We start from the raw sequence: 14,050 nt of genomic DNA, 5'->3' as shown, positions 1-14,050 counted from the left end.
TAGGGAAACTTGGGCCTAGTTAAATGGGAATAAACAGACATGACAACCAAATGCAACACATAATCCTTTGGTGGTTAAAAACAGTTATAAAGTATACTATTAGAATAATTGAGAAATGTAAAAATGGATTACATATTAAACAATTGTATGAATGCTAAGTTTCCCAAGTGTGATAACTGTTTTGTGATTACGTAGGATTACGCTCTCTTCTTGAAAACTCTTGTGTTAAGTATCAGAAATCTGGCAACTCTCAAATTATAGAGTGTTGCAGGGTTCCACTGAGCAAAACAAGAAAGAACCACATGTGCTTTCGACTTCTCATGCATGGCTTAACTCTGGAGTGTGACATACCTGCAAAAGCAGGATATTAGGTTGCTTTGAATCAAAAACAAGGTTTTCAAATATTAATAAATAGTAAAAGTGCGTGTGTGTGTACAAACATATACAATAGGGGGGAGGGAATGTGGCAAAAATTAATACTTGGTGAAGGATACACAAATACTCCTATACTATTTGTACAATTTTTACGAAATTTTGGTCTTAAAAAATAAAAGATATAAATTTTTACGAAATTTTGGTCTTAAAAAATAAAAGAAGATATATTACATAATCTGGGTCAAATTCCAGTTTACAGATGTAATAACTGACAGTGAGGAAATTTTATTTTGACATGCTCATTCAGCTAGGTTCTAACAAGTGTATAACTAAAGCTCCATGGCTTTATTTTCCAGACCAGCGCTCTTTCAACTCTCTCACAGGGTAAACCAAACAAGGAATGACTAGAGGTAGGGAACCGACCCCCATGCAGATATTCTAAATCATCTCAGCAGTTCTCAGGGTGTGGGTTAGGGTCAACTGTAGATATACAGAGGAGCAAAATAAAGAAACAACGTAACAAGAATTTAAAGACTTTGTGACCTATTAGGTGAAAAAAGAATAATGCACAAGCTGAAAAGATGGGAAAATAGTAAGAGTACAAGGGATAATGAAAGAAAAATTGGAATAAGATGGCCATTTAGAATAAGAAACTTAGTTTGAGACATACAAATTTCAATTGTAATATACCAACTGTAAGCTAGAAGTCCACTAGCATGAAAACTTCAGGTGAGTAGGAAATTTTGTCCTTTGTGTCTACCATATATCCCTAAGTAACCTGAACAATGCCTGAAAACACACTTATTTTTGAACAAATGAAGTGATAGTTTATGAGGCATTCAGGTACAAATAGAAATATGAAATTTAAGAGAGGGTATCAAGAGATATTTCCTTTGTAGTCTTTAGGGAAGTGGACGTATTTAAGGTCTCTGCCTTCTTCCAGTTAGTTTAGTGAGAGCTCTGCCGCGAGTTCTGAGTATAATAAAGGTGCCTTTTTTCTTCTCCACTGTTTCCTTTATGTATATCTTTATGGGAAACTTCACTGGAAGGATGGGTGGCTATGGTCCTATACCCTCTAGTGCCATCAAAACTCCATGATTGTTCCTAACAGATTTCATTAGCTAGAGCAGGGAGTTCAGGGGTGTTTCCAGGACCAGCACCACCAGCACCACCTGGGAGTTTGTCAGAGATGCAAATTCTCAGGTGGCACCCAAGACCACTGAATGAGACACTCTGTTGGTGTGGCCCAGTGACCTGTTTTTTAAAAGGCCTCTCAGGTGATTCTACTGCATGCTAAAGAGCTAAGGACAAAATAAAGGTAAGAAACTCTTAATTTCACAAAATATTTACCTCATAGTCATTCTTCTTGAGATGAGCTAAAAATTTAAGACCCAAATACATAAAAAGGTATTTGTACTAAAATTTAGTGTAACATATTACGTAGTCATAATTCCTCATGTATGGACCACACAGCAAAAGCAGCCCACAATAAAAAATTTTAAAAAGGCATCTACGTACTTTAATGTTTCAGCAAGAAAGAAGCTCTGCTGTACATCGTCGTGTGCAGGAGTAGAAGAGTACACGTCCTTCACCCCAGAAAATCCACCACTGACGCGACAATACTTTTCAATAGCCTGTGAAAGGGATCAGACAGAAGAATCAATTCCACAGACTTTAAAGTTCTGAAGGTCAAGTTAAGGCACCACAGTCAAAAGTTCACAGGGAATGACAGCTAAAGAATAAGATTTATCATCAAATGGAAATATTCTCACACTGGAAAAATTAACTGAGGCATCCTCTTTCCTGTGGCGTTTCCCCCTCTTCAAAACTCTTTAATTTTTTTAAAGACACCTTATATTTTCCTAACTTAGGAGTCAAATTTAAGCTATTCACACTGAATTATAGACCAGTATAGCACAATAAAGCCTCATAAATTCTGACAAATTAAGAGGGAGGTCACTGTGAATTAAAACTTTGAAATGTAATTTTATCGCTTCCAAGGAGACACAGTAACTCAAAACATACTGAAAAAGTATTTTTTGAGCTTAGGAGTCTCCATAGTAACAGCGATGAGATGATATTTACTTGGAAACCTACTAAGTGACAGACACTGGATTATCATCATCCCGAGTCAGGCGTTACAGGTGGTACCAACTGACAGGAAGCGCCCGCCCCACACACCTACCACAGTAATTACACTATGAAGAGCTAACAGTTATGAAGTATTGACTATGTGCTGAAAGCTCTTCTAAGAGCTTTATAAACATTAACATTGAAATTTCCAACAACCCTAGGAGGCTGTCTTAATAGCTCCACTTTTCAGATGGAAAAACTGAGGCAAAGAGTAACTCTATGTTATTATTAACTGCTGAGCTGTACTGGCCGACTGGGAGCTAAAATCCTTAATTTACCTCTCTTTGCATCTTTGAACATGTCTAAATAAAATACACCAAATCAAATGGGATCTATTCGAAACCCTGCTTTTACTTCAAAGCAACCTAACGTCCTGCCTGTACAGGTGTGTCCCACTCTCGAGTTAAGCTCCGCGTGAGAAGTTGAAAGCACACATGGTCCTTTCTTCTCTTTCTCTGTGGAACCAACCCTACAACACTCTGGAACGAAGATACGGGGACCATTGTTCCTGGTCTTGCTGCTTTTCTTCTTCTTCTGGGCCTCCTCCTTCCTAGTGAAAAGCTAATTAACACTGAATGTGTTTAATCAAATTGTTCTTTTTTACATAGTTCCATTTTGATTATGGCTGGGTTTTCAAGTCTTCTTACCAAAGAGCTTAGCACTTTATCTAAATATTTTAAACATAATTTGGATACACAAGTTTTGAAGCACCGTGTTCTTTCCAATGACCTCGTGTCTCCTACCACAGAACTGGCGAAGCAGTTTAGGAACGCTGAGAAGGAGCAGGGAGGCACGACCAACCATCCAGCCATTTAGAGTCATTTTTTTCCTGCATAATATACTCAATTTTGGATTGGCCGAAGCTCCAGAAGACATGAGATACTACTGCTCTGTCTCAGCCTGTTTTCCCTTTACTTCCTTCACACCCAACAGGGGAGGGCAGTGGTGGGCAAGAAAGCAAATTCTATTTACGATGTGAATCCTCCTCTTTCGTCTCCAACCTACCCCTTTTCTCTTCACCTGAATTTGAAGCAGAATTATTTCCGTTCTTGTTCTTTATACTTTGAATTTGTCTGTATTCATACAGGCTATATAGAAGCAAAATTCTAACTCATAATTCAAATTTGGACAGGTTCAATTTTGAGCTTGTCAAACCTCTTTTTAACAGCTAGGAGTAGAGCCAACCTTTAAGCAGGTACATGGGAAAAAAGGGCCTTAGGAAAAGGATCAATTATCCTATAATGTTTCAACGAGAGGACATGTTTCTGCCACCACCCCTCACCCTCCTGACTCACATGATTCAGGTTTATTTCCCCTGTTCCTCTAAATTAAAACTATTAAATATTAGTGGACACTCAAATCAGATTCATTGCAGGATTGCTTTACCTATTCCGTCTCTATGAAATACTGCTTGATTTACATAAGCATTAGTCAGCCACTGCTGCCAACAGACGTGTGCGTCCAGCTCCCCAGCCACGGGGGCAACAGCTTGGCCCTCTCCTCAGCTGCGGCAGGATCCTCCTGCAGTTTCCTAACAGCTGGGTTCCCAGTTCTGGAGCCAGGTGGCCTGGGAAAAGCAGCAGCAACACGTGCTGCATCTGCTGCTGTTCTACGTAACCACGTTTTCCCCTTCACATTGGCTTATAGTTACGCTCCGTAAGGGCTACCTAGAGACGTGTGAATGACAAAGGACACATGAGTGTCTGTACCTTGGTTCCAATCTTGACCGTGTTATTCCCGATTATTGCAATGGGCTCCAAAAGCCACCAGGTTGCAGATCACAACCAACCCTTTGTTTGGCTACTCCCCACTATGACATCTTTAGTAGTTCCTTCCAATTTGAAAATCCTATAATGGATTCTTAAAGCTGGGGAGCTTTGGTGCGTAGGAGATGGTGAGGAGAAAGAAGATCTGATGGGCTTTTTAGGTGCCAGGCAAAGGGCTGTCTTTCCCCACGTGAGAAACCTTACGTGGTAACAGAGAAGTGAGTGTTTGTGTGTGTGAGTGTCTGCTGGTCCTGCAGCACTGAGTAAAGCAGACAGCCCTTCACCGGTATGTAACGCCACCCAATGACTGCAAACTTCCCTCCCGCCGGTTAGCACTGTGAAACCTTTTTACACAAATTGCTCTCCATTCTGCCCTAAAACATATCCTGAACATTCTTGTCTGAGCCTACTAACACTACTTATCTCACCTAGAATGCCCTCATTCTGTCTAGACTGCAAGCTTAAGTCAAATGATTTGAATACGAATATTCACCATAATTAGTACTATTTATCATAATTAGTGTCTCTCGGAGAGTAAAACACTCCCTCACTCCCAGGAATAAGCTCTGCTTTCATGAGAAGACTAATCATTTCTTCCTCCCCACGTACTAATAGCCCTGGGGTTCTCTGAAAGGTGAGCATTTTAAGAGTAAACAACTTGCTTCCTTTACTTACTAATCATTAAAAATTCCTCATTTCAAATATATGTATTTGTCCTTCAATCTGGAAAAATTTTAACAAGTCACTGATTGTTCTTACAGCAATCCACTACCGAGTTACTTGGAACACAAGCTAAAATGAATAGGGGGGAATCCACTCAGGCTGTGAATCTGGGCAGATTTATAGTAATTTTGTTTTGGAACTTCAGCAGTAATTGTATAAAAATTGTATAATCATAGTGAAAAACTGCCTTTAAAGGAGTCTCTATAGTTATTCAATAATAATGAGTGCATACGAGTAGGAAACTAGTTCCAATAGAGAACTAAACTGGATTCTAAGGTTTACTTCTGTTCTTAGGAAACTTATGTGTTCCGTCAGATCAACGGAAGTAGCCCTATAGTTACTGAACATGAGAACATAGATGAGGAAACACGACACTACAGGAGGGCCTGATTTAACACTCTCGCACATGAAATGAAAAACTGGCGTACTTACCAGTGCTGCTTCCCAGCCCCACTGCCTGTATCGCGGGTCGTGAGTGAACCGCCACAGGTACCAGTAGGTTTCGATGACTTCTGGACGCAGGATGTAATACTTCTCAGCCTGCCGGACCGCTACGGCCTCTACTGCGCCATCAAACTTGAAGGATTCGGGACCCAGCTTCAATGCTGTAACATGACAAAAGAAACAAACGAACACAATAAGCTATCTGTGTCTGGATGCCAGAGCTTTTTTTCTGAGGGAATGGGGGATGAAGGAAAGTTATTTTTGTTGTTTGTTTTGTTTTTATTTTGCTGTTTTGCAAAACCAGTGACTGTAAAAGATCCACATTTGGCTTATAATAGACATACATATTCCTCTTATTTTGGCAAGAAATATTTCTCATAAATAATGCACACCAACATACTGCTGAATCTAACTCTACTGACAAGAGTCTAGCAATCCTTCGGAAACAAACGAAAAGCTAGATGTAAGCACATTCATTGTATTTCTGTTTTGGTACAAAATAAAATGAGATAGATAATTGCACTGCGCAGATTATTTTTAAAGAAAGTCAAGACAGTTTTAAAGTCCTTTTAATATAACACACACATAAGGAAACATTTCAGAGCTCAGATCTTGAATCAGATTTAGTTGTAGATTACATATTTTTAAAGCACACTATAGGATATAAGAAACAATATATTTTAAAACTTAAACCAGTTTTAAAAATATTTCTCTTCTATTCTATATACAGCAAGGAAGGGGTCAAATTGCCAGTCACCAAGAATTTCATCAGTAATTGCCCATTTATCAGTGTGCATACAACATGACCATTACACATATATTTCAACAAGACATACTGTGTTTCCCCGAAATTAACACCAGGTCTTATATTAAGGCTTGCTCCAAAAGATGCATTAGGGCTTATATTCAGGGGATGTCATCCTGAAAAAATCATGCTAGGGCTTATTTTCCGGTTAGGTCTTATTTTCAGGGAAACACGATACTACTCCTTGAATGCTATGATTTCCATTCAGGCTGGAATACGCACTACATGAAAAGCTCTTAGAGAAATTCTTTCTAATCACACCCAGAGCCCCAAACCTGGGCAATGTAAAGTCGTCTTTCACTGGGGCACTGAAGTCACACACAATTACCAGTCTCAGCTGCCATCTTTCTTTTTTTACTAGGTTGCACTGGTGGCAAATACTTTCAAGATCTCTCACGTCTTTCAAGATAATGCTGCACATTTTCATATTTTCTCAGAAAAGAAACGGTAGCACAAGGACTATAATGCTGGTGGACCATAAACAAAATCACAACATCCTGAGGAAGACGGGGTGGGTATGATTATCCCAGCTTTTTGCAGATGGAGCAACTGAGATAAGGAAGGTTAAATGATCTGCCTGGGGCTCATGGATAATAAATAGTGGGACATGAGATTTTAAAATCCTAATTCACATGTTCTTTCTATAATGTTACAGTGTTTCATATCAGCATCAGTTATGTCCTCATGAAATGTGAAAGTCAGAAATATAATATGGAGAATTCTTCCATAACTCTGGCATTCTATGAATTCCTCAGAGGCAGGGGTATGTCCTGTTCATACTTTAACCTGTAAGCATCCAGCATAATACCTGGCACATAACAGGTATGTTTAATGGAGTGAACAATTAATTATAATTACTATGGTGTATCATATTTTTAACATGTCTGCTTTATGAAATCTTACTATTTTACATCTTTTTGATTTGTGGTCAAAATATGCATAATGGTAAATCTTATTATCATGGGTCCTAATGCAACCGCTGAATATCCATTCTAATCCTCAATGTCTTACTAATTTGCTCTGTATTTTAAGTATATTTAAGTATATATTTTAAGTATATTTAATACTCTATGTCATCAACATGCTAATATAATTTAGTTTCTATTTGTAACTCAGATCACTGACTTTACATGTACTACACACTAACACTTAAACTACCCTAAAATAATACCTGCTTCAATGCCCTTTGACTTAGTTAGATTTTGTTAAATGGAATCCTTGATTTAGTTACTGAGGGAATTAAAGGGTCGATTTGACCATAAGTTCAATTCCTTATTACATAAAAATAACTTGACAGGTTTCAAACCAGAATAAACTTTAAGCCAATCATATTTGTGTGATGGTACCTGATGATGAGTTAACCCTAAGAGAAATTCAGTTATTTAATAAAAACAATGTAACTTCTGAAATCACAAAAAGAAATCACTTCAATTTTTTAGGGAACTCAGTATCCATTATTTCACATAGAAACATACATTTTTAAGTCAGAGAAAACTGTAGAAGCTCTAGTCCAATGTTTCTCAATTCTATTTTCAGGCTTCATAAAACCCTGCTTGCCTTCTCTCTCCATGAAATTTTAATAACATATACTGTTTACCTGTCTATGATAGTACGCATATCTATGCTTTGTACATAACATTTTTTTTCACCCCAAGAACTAATTTTTGTCACCACTGAGAATCATCTCATTTTCCAGGTAAGGATGCTGAAGCCCAGAAATATTACATATTTGCCTAAAGCAATGCCAAAGGATCTTTTTAGGTAAGGGCACAAATAACTCAAAAATTATTGGTGAACTGACTAAGAGACAAACTACTAGTTTCCAAGATACCAATTATACATTCAATGTAACTACTATTATGTTTCGGTTATTCTTATTTTCTCAAGAGGACAGGCAAGGTATGTAACCTAAATTAGTCCAATTTGTGTCCTTCTCAATAACTGTTTTTATAATAATGAGTGGCTAACTGGATTCTTACTATATGAAAACAATGTTATCCCAGGCATCCCCAGATGCGCTACCCGTTGTCTTTAAAACAACTTCTTCAAAAGCTTTATTAACAACATCAGTAGCAGAATTCAGAAATAATAAAAAGAAATGATACAGAACACATTTCCAGAATTAAAATTCAATTCTTAAGAAAATGATTTACTGTATTAACTATTTTGAAGTAAAAATGCCTATGCTATGTGTTTTCTTTCTAATTCCTGGATATATTCTTATAGGTTATTTTGGACTTAGTAGTGTTATTAATGTTCTTACCAGTTCTGTCATATGACTCATGACATGTACGTGCAATTTCCGCCCCTAGCTCTAAATAATGACCGGCTTTGTCCTTGGAACCATCTGCTCCTAGTGCAAACATCCCCCCAGCGAAGCAGGCCAAATGCCCCATCTTCTTTTCCAAGTGCCCATTCTTCCATTCTCCAATAAAGGTAAGACCTCCACGGGACTTCTTAATAAGATGTTTTTCTATAGCCTACAAGAAAGAGTAGATATTCCAAGTTTTAGAAGCAAAATGTTAAGTGTTCAAACTTACTATATCCTTCTGGCTATCACAAAACCTTGGTAATAAGATATTCCACAAAGCAGTAACTTTCCCAAACTGGAAGGCTTCATTTACAGTAAGTAAGCTTTGGGATGAATAATCAAGTTGCACAAATTTGAACAAATACCCCCCTCACTACTATAACAAGACAAGGTGGAAGAGGGCAGACTAGCCTAAAGATTACCTTTCTTCTTGAGCTAAATGAAATTCATAATTATCAGTCAATTGAGATCATGATGGAAGTTAGAACCCAAAAGGCTCTGCCGATTTACTTTCTATTTCATACAAGATGGAAGAATACCTAAGTTAATCAAAAAAATATAATTTTGATAATTAGTTTAAAAAGTTTCTCCTTTTCCAAGTAACTATACCGTCCGTCAAAGTACTTTGAAAAGGCACCATGAGGTGAGACACCTTATACGCTATAAAGCTGACAACACTCCTTTGAGTTGACAGTTCAAACTCCTCAGTCCCAAACTTAGGCAGCTGTTTTGGATGCTGTGTCACGTTTAAGAAAGGCCACGTGGGAAACACAGTCCACCCTCCTGGAAAGGCCATTTTACTCAAAAAATCATGGAGCTGGTGAGGGAAATATTTTATATTAAATTTAACTATAACACAAAGTAGAGTCTAACAGTTACATTTAATTTCAAAAATGAAATTTTTAAGAGCTTTGTTACTTTGGACTATGTTCTCACACTTTGCTGAGGAGATATGGATTAATTCTCTACCTCTAGAGGTTGTTCTATGGAAAAGTGTAAGAAACTGCATTAATTCAGTTTTATTTGGTGGAAATCGTTACATGATTAGCGACTATACTTTTCTGACAATAAAAAAGAATTAGAATTAACCCACATTTTTACTGTGGGGTGCTCTCTAACAAGCTTAGTAACAATCACCTGTGGAAAAAATTATTCCACATTCTTGATAATAATGTTTTACAGAACTACAGGGACTATGCCTTATCACCTTAGACGCCACAAAGCCTGAAAGTGTTATATGCACTCAGTAAGTGCTTAATTAATAAATCATTTTATAAATAAACGGTAGACAATTGTATTTGGCCTGTTAGGAGAACAAGGACTGCTTGATACACAAAATCAGGGACTGTGTTTGGATTATAAATTTTAATTGTTGGTGTTTGTTGTCTTTTACCCATAGTGCTCTGAAGTGCCTATGAAAAGATTAGTGTTTTGAGTCCTGGGACGATGTTTTTCATCTTTGTGGACCCCATGGCATCCAGCGTGTTTTCCACATGTAAGGTATTCAATAAATGCCTCAAGAATGACAGCCATAGTTTTGCTGTACAATATTTTCATCATTTTGTTATTTCTGTTCATTATAACATAAATCATACTGCATTATAATTAAAAGATATCAAACATATCCCCATGGACCTACTAGGATTAAAGTAAAACATAGGTAATAATAAGACTTTTTTACCAGTAGTTCATTTGCAGACCCCTGAAATTTCTTGTATAGCTCTCTTTTCTCTCTAAAAATATGACAAATGTCTAAAAGTTCAACTTATATAAAATGCCAAACTGCTAAATTGCCGTTAAGAGTAACAGTATTGCTCTTCTATTAAGTGTTAAACCAAACTTGAGGAAATTTCAAATATAATGTTCTTTTTCCTTTAGGAAGAATTAAGTAAAAGAAAAAATGGTTTAAGATTCAAAATATCATAAAAAGGCAGCAAACTATGAAGAAAATGATTACATGGTATCTGACATGTCACACTTTCTCAAAAATAAAAATATTAAATATGCTCATTAATTTATCAAATACTTACTGAATACCTAGTGCTTTGGGTATTGTACTAGGTGCTGAGACAATGATAAACAAACCAGTGTGCCTTCAAGGAAACCACAGCCTAGTGGGAATGACTAAGGGCTATTTTCAACACTATTATTCCAAGAATATTACATTCTTCCTAGAGAATGACTTTTTTTAGATCATAAAAATTTCTAGACAAAGTTTAGTAACAGAGAATAAAACTCTTCAACTTTTCAAAACATAAGACTTCATACAGAATTTTAGAAGTCACATACTAAAATGGAAATTGTTGATTACACATCAATTTAATTTAATTTCTTAAATTAAATTAACACAATTTAAGTTAACTTGTGTCAACACAATTCCTCAAGAAACTTATCTAATGGCTGCAATGGGCAAAGCACTATACATCACATTCTTAGTTCAATTCCTGAGCATTTTCATAAACAATTATAGAAAATTAATTCCCTAAAAAGTAAAGATATAAAATGGGTAGTAAGATCCTTGGTTTAATTTAAAGACAACAACAACTATAACTCTAAATATTGATCAATGACTATAGTCACAATTGTATATAATTTGCAGTATATACTAAATACATGACTTTTAAAAAGTAATTAAAATCGTTAAAGGGATATGTGTTTATACTAGATCAGGAAGCAAATAACTCACTAGCTAGTTAACACGCTTTTTTCTATTTCACAATTTTTGCTTGAAAATATTGCATATTAGTGTTTCCAAGAATGAAACTGGTTCCGATTTTAAATGGTCACAACATTGTGGTATGAGCTTCTAACAATACGAAACCATACAATGCAGTGGTTAACAGCACAGGCTCTGGAACCAGACTGCCCATTCCAGGCTCCATCACTTACTAGCTACGCAACTTCCCAGCAACTTAACCTCTTGATGCCTTAAGGTCCTCCTGTATAAAATGGTAGTCAAGATTAAATAAATGATTTCACATATGTAAACGGGGTCAGAACTGTGCCTGGCATGTGGAAAAGACTATATAAATGTTTTGCCCTTATTATTTACCCATAAGGCTCTCAATGTGCAGGTTGAATGAGTCATTGGAAAGAAGAAATACTCATGGAAATGTATGTGAAGTCAGAGGTTTTCAGTCCCTGTACACAAGAACTGAAAGTAATTAAAATTAAGTTTTCATAAATATGCTACACTAAATTCAACAATTTTTTAAAAATACCACATAAAGGAAAACTTAATATGACTTCTATATTAAAATACTAACAAACTCTCCAATGAATGTATATAATAAAATGCATGTAAGACGTTCATCTGTCACTATTAACCACACTGCACATTCGATATGTTAAACAGGTAAATGTTCTGATAATAATTACCTCAATAGCATCATCGTACATTTTTCTCGCCTCCTGGTCTGTTTTGTCTGACATCAGCCATGCTTTCAGTAAGTATTCATAAAAACTGTCTCCCAGCCCGCCAACTGATGTATGATCTGTAATGTAGGTGGAGAAAAGAGAGAAGACAATGAAATATAATTTTTCAATTATCATGACTATATTACAGGTCAGTAATTTTAAAATTATATTGACAGCCCTATTTCTAACATACTTCAAATGTGGTCCAGTACGAGTATACCATAATCACTCTCCTCTGCATGATTTCTGGAAAATCTTTTTCTGCTGGATGTGGCATTTCACATATTTAGTTGTCTTTTCTTCAGTCACATACATAGTTTGTACATTGTCACACATCCAAACGTTTCCAGAACTGAAAGTAATTATGTTTCATATACTAATGGCTTTAACTATACAGACTATAGGATTAAATATAAGAGACAGACTTAAATCTGATGTTAACCAAAAAGAACTCATTTTTCTATAGGATGGTTAATGGTGATTTCTATGCCTCAGGCAGAAAATTAAATCTACAAAAAGAAAAAAAAGCCCAAGAATTCCTTTGTAATATCACCTTCCATAATAAGCTGTTGAATTGATACCTTTAATTACTATTTATACAAGTTATTAGTACATATTTGTTTGTCCTAGGTATGTTCTTATTCTATCCTACCTATACTTTTAATGTTAATAAATTTAACACTGTTACCTCCAAGGCTATAAACATAAGCTTTTATCCCTAACTTTCTATAAATTCTGCCCTGTATCCTTGAAATTTGTTTCAAAACTTTCATCCTCCCTGTATGAAAAGAAAAATACCACATATCTTAGAACCTTTCAATCATTCATACAGTATTATCATTGGTTTTTCAAATTAGTGAGGAACGGTTGGACTATTTGGCAGTTTATGGGAACAACTGTCTATTTGGGGGGAAATGCATATTAATATTTACATCTTTAGCTCACAAAAATAAATGTGTGGTAGCTTAATGATTTAAAAGTAAACACAAAACTTAAGTACATCAGAAGAAAATATAAGAAAATGTCTACTCTTCCTAATCAGATGAGAAAATGTCTACTCTTCCTAAACAAAACACAAAATGAAGGAGCCATAAAGGACAAGATTTATAGTGTCATATGGTAGATACAAGCTATCATAAATGAGTCTGTAAGACAAAAAAGAGAATGGGAGAAGATATCTGTGACATATCTAACAGAAATAAGGGTTCGTATCTTACACAAAAAGATCTGACAACTAGACAGGGAAAACTGATAGAGGGCACACACAAGTAGTTAACCAAAAAAGGAACACAAATTGATACTTAACATAAGGAAGGAAGCTCAAGTCCACTACAGATCAGAGAAAAGCAAATTAAAACAATGAGATATCATTTTTGTCTACTTAAAGGGCAAACATTTTAAAAGACTGATAACATCCAATATTGATCAAGTTGTGGTTCCTAGTTGCTGGGATTGGAGGGCAATTTTGTGGTAGCTGTTAGAACTTAACCTAGGTTTTCTAGTTCTGGAATCATCCTGTAACAATACTTGCACAAACATACAATTACAGATCTAAAAGGAACAGGTTCATCACAGCACTCTTTCCATTAGTAAAATAAATAAGATAACCTCAAATATCTAGGAAAGCAGCCACATAAATTACGGTATAAACATACTACAGCAGACCCTGAAATCATTAAGGAGAATCAGGTGACTGTGATATTGGAGGGTAGCTGTTTGTACGCTGTTGAGTGTGTGTGGGGAAGCAAGTTTCAGAATAATACAGTTTGACAGCACTAAAACTCTGTATGTTTAAAGAATGTTTTGTGCACATAGAAAAGGTTTGAAAAAACAATTATCAACAATGATTATCTCTAAGGAAGAAGCCCTTCAATTTTTACTTTATATAATGGCATATTACCAGCATACATGTAACTTATATAATTAAGTCATATTTGAAAAACAAAATAAAAATTATAGTAGGTGAGAAATACAAAGAAACTCATAGAGTTTGAAGTTTCTGTTTCTTGGAAGTGAAGTAAAGACATCTAGAAGTTTCCTTTCTCCAAGGTAACGGGGAAAGCATTTACTGTGGTG

The 14,050-nt window shown here is 35.9% G+C and overlaps 1 protein-coding gene across 1 annotated transcript in view; it reads right to left on the bottom strand.

Annotated features, from left to right (window-relative positions):
- The window catches only part of MAN1A2 (mannosidase alpha class 1A member 2), a 114,834-nt gene that overhangs the window by 16,121 nt on the left and 84,663 nt on the right, over nucleotides 1–14,050 (bottom strand). Inside the window, exons 9-12 of the mRNA XM_019730603.2 lie at nucleotides 11,936–12,051; nucleotides 8,510–8,726; nucleotides 5,430–5,602; nucleotides 1,894–2,009 (exon numbers count right to left, since the gene is read on the bottom strand). Of these exons, the coding sequence (XP_019586162.2) occupies nucleotides 1,894–2,009; nucleotides 5,430–5,602; nucleotides 8,510–8,726; nucleotides 11,936–12,051 (622 nt within the window). The remainder of the gene's footprint in view (nucleotides 1–1,893; nucleotides 2,010–5,429; nucleotides 5,603–8,509; nucleotides 8,727–11,935; nucleotides 12,052–14,050) is intronic.

This window comes from Rhinolophus sinicus, linkage group LG14 (genome assembly GCF_036562045.2).
Source record: "Rhinolophus sinicus isolate RSC01 linkage group LG14, ASM3656204v1, whole genome shotgun sequence".
NCBI lineage: Eukaryota > Metazoa > Chordata > Mammalia > Chiroptera > Rhinolophidae > Rhinolophus > Rhinolophus sinicus.
This window is presented reverse-complemented; position numbering and strand designations above follow the sequence as displayed.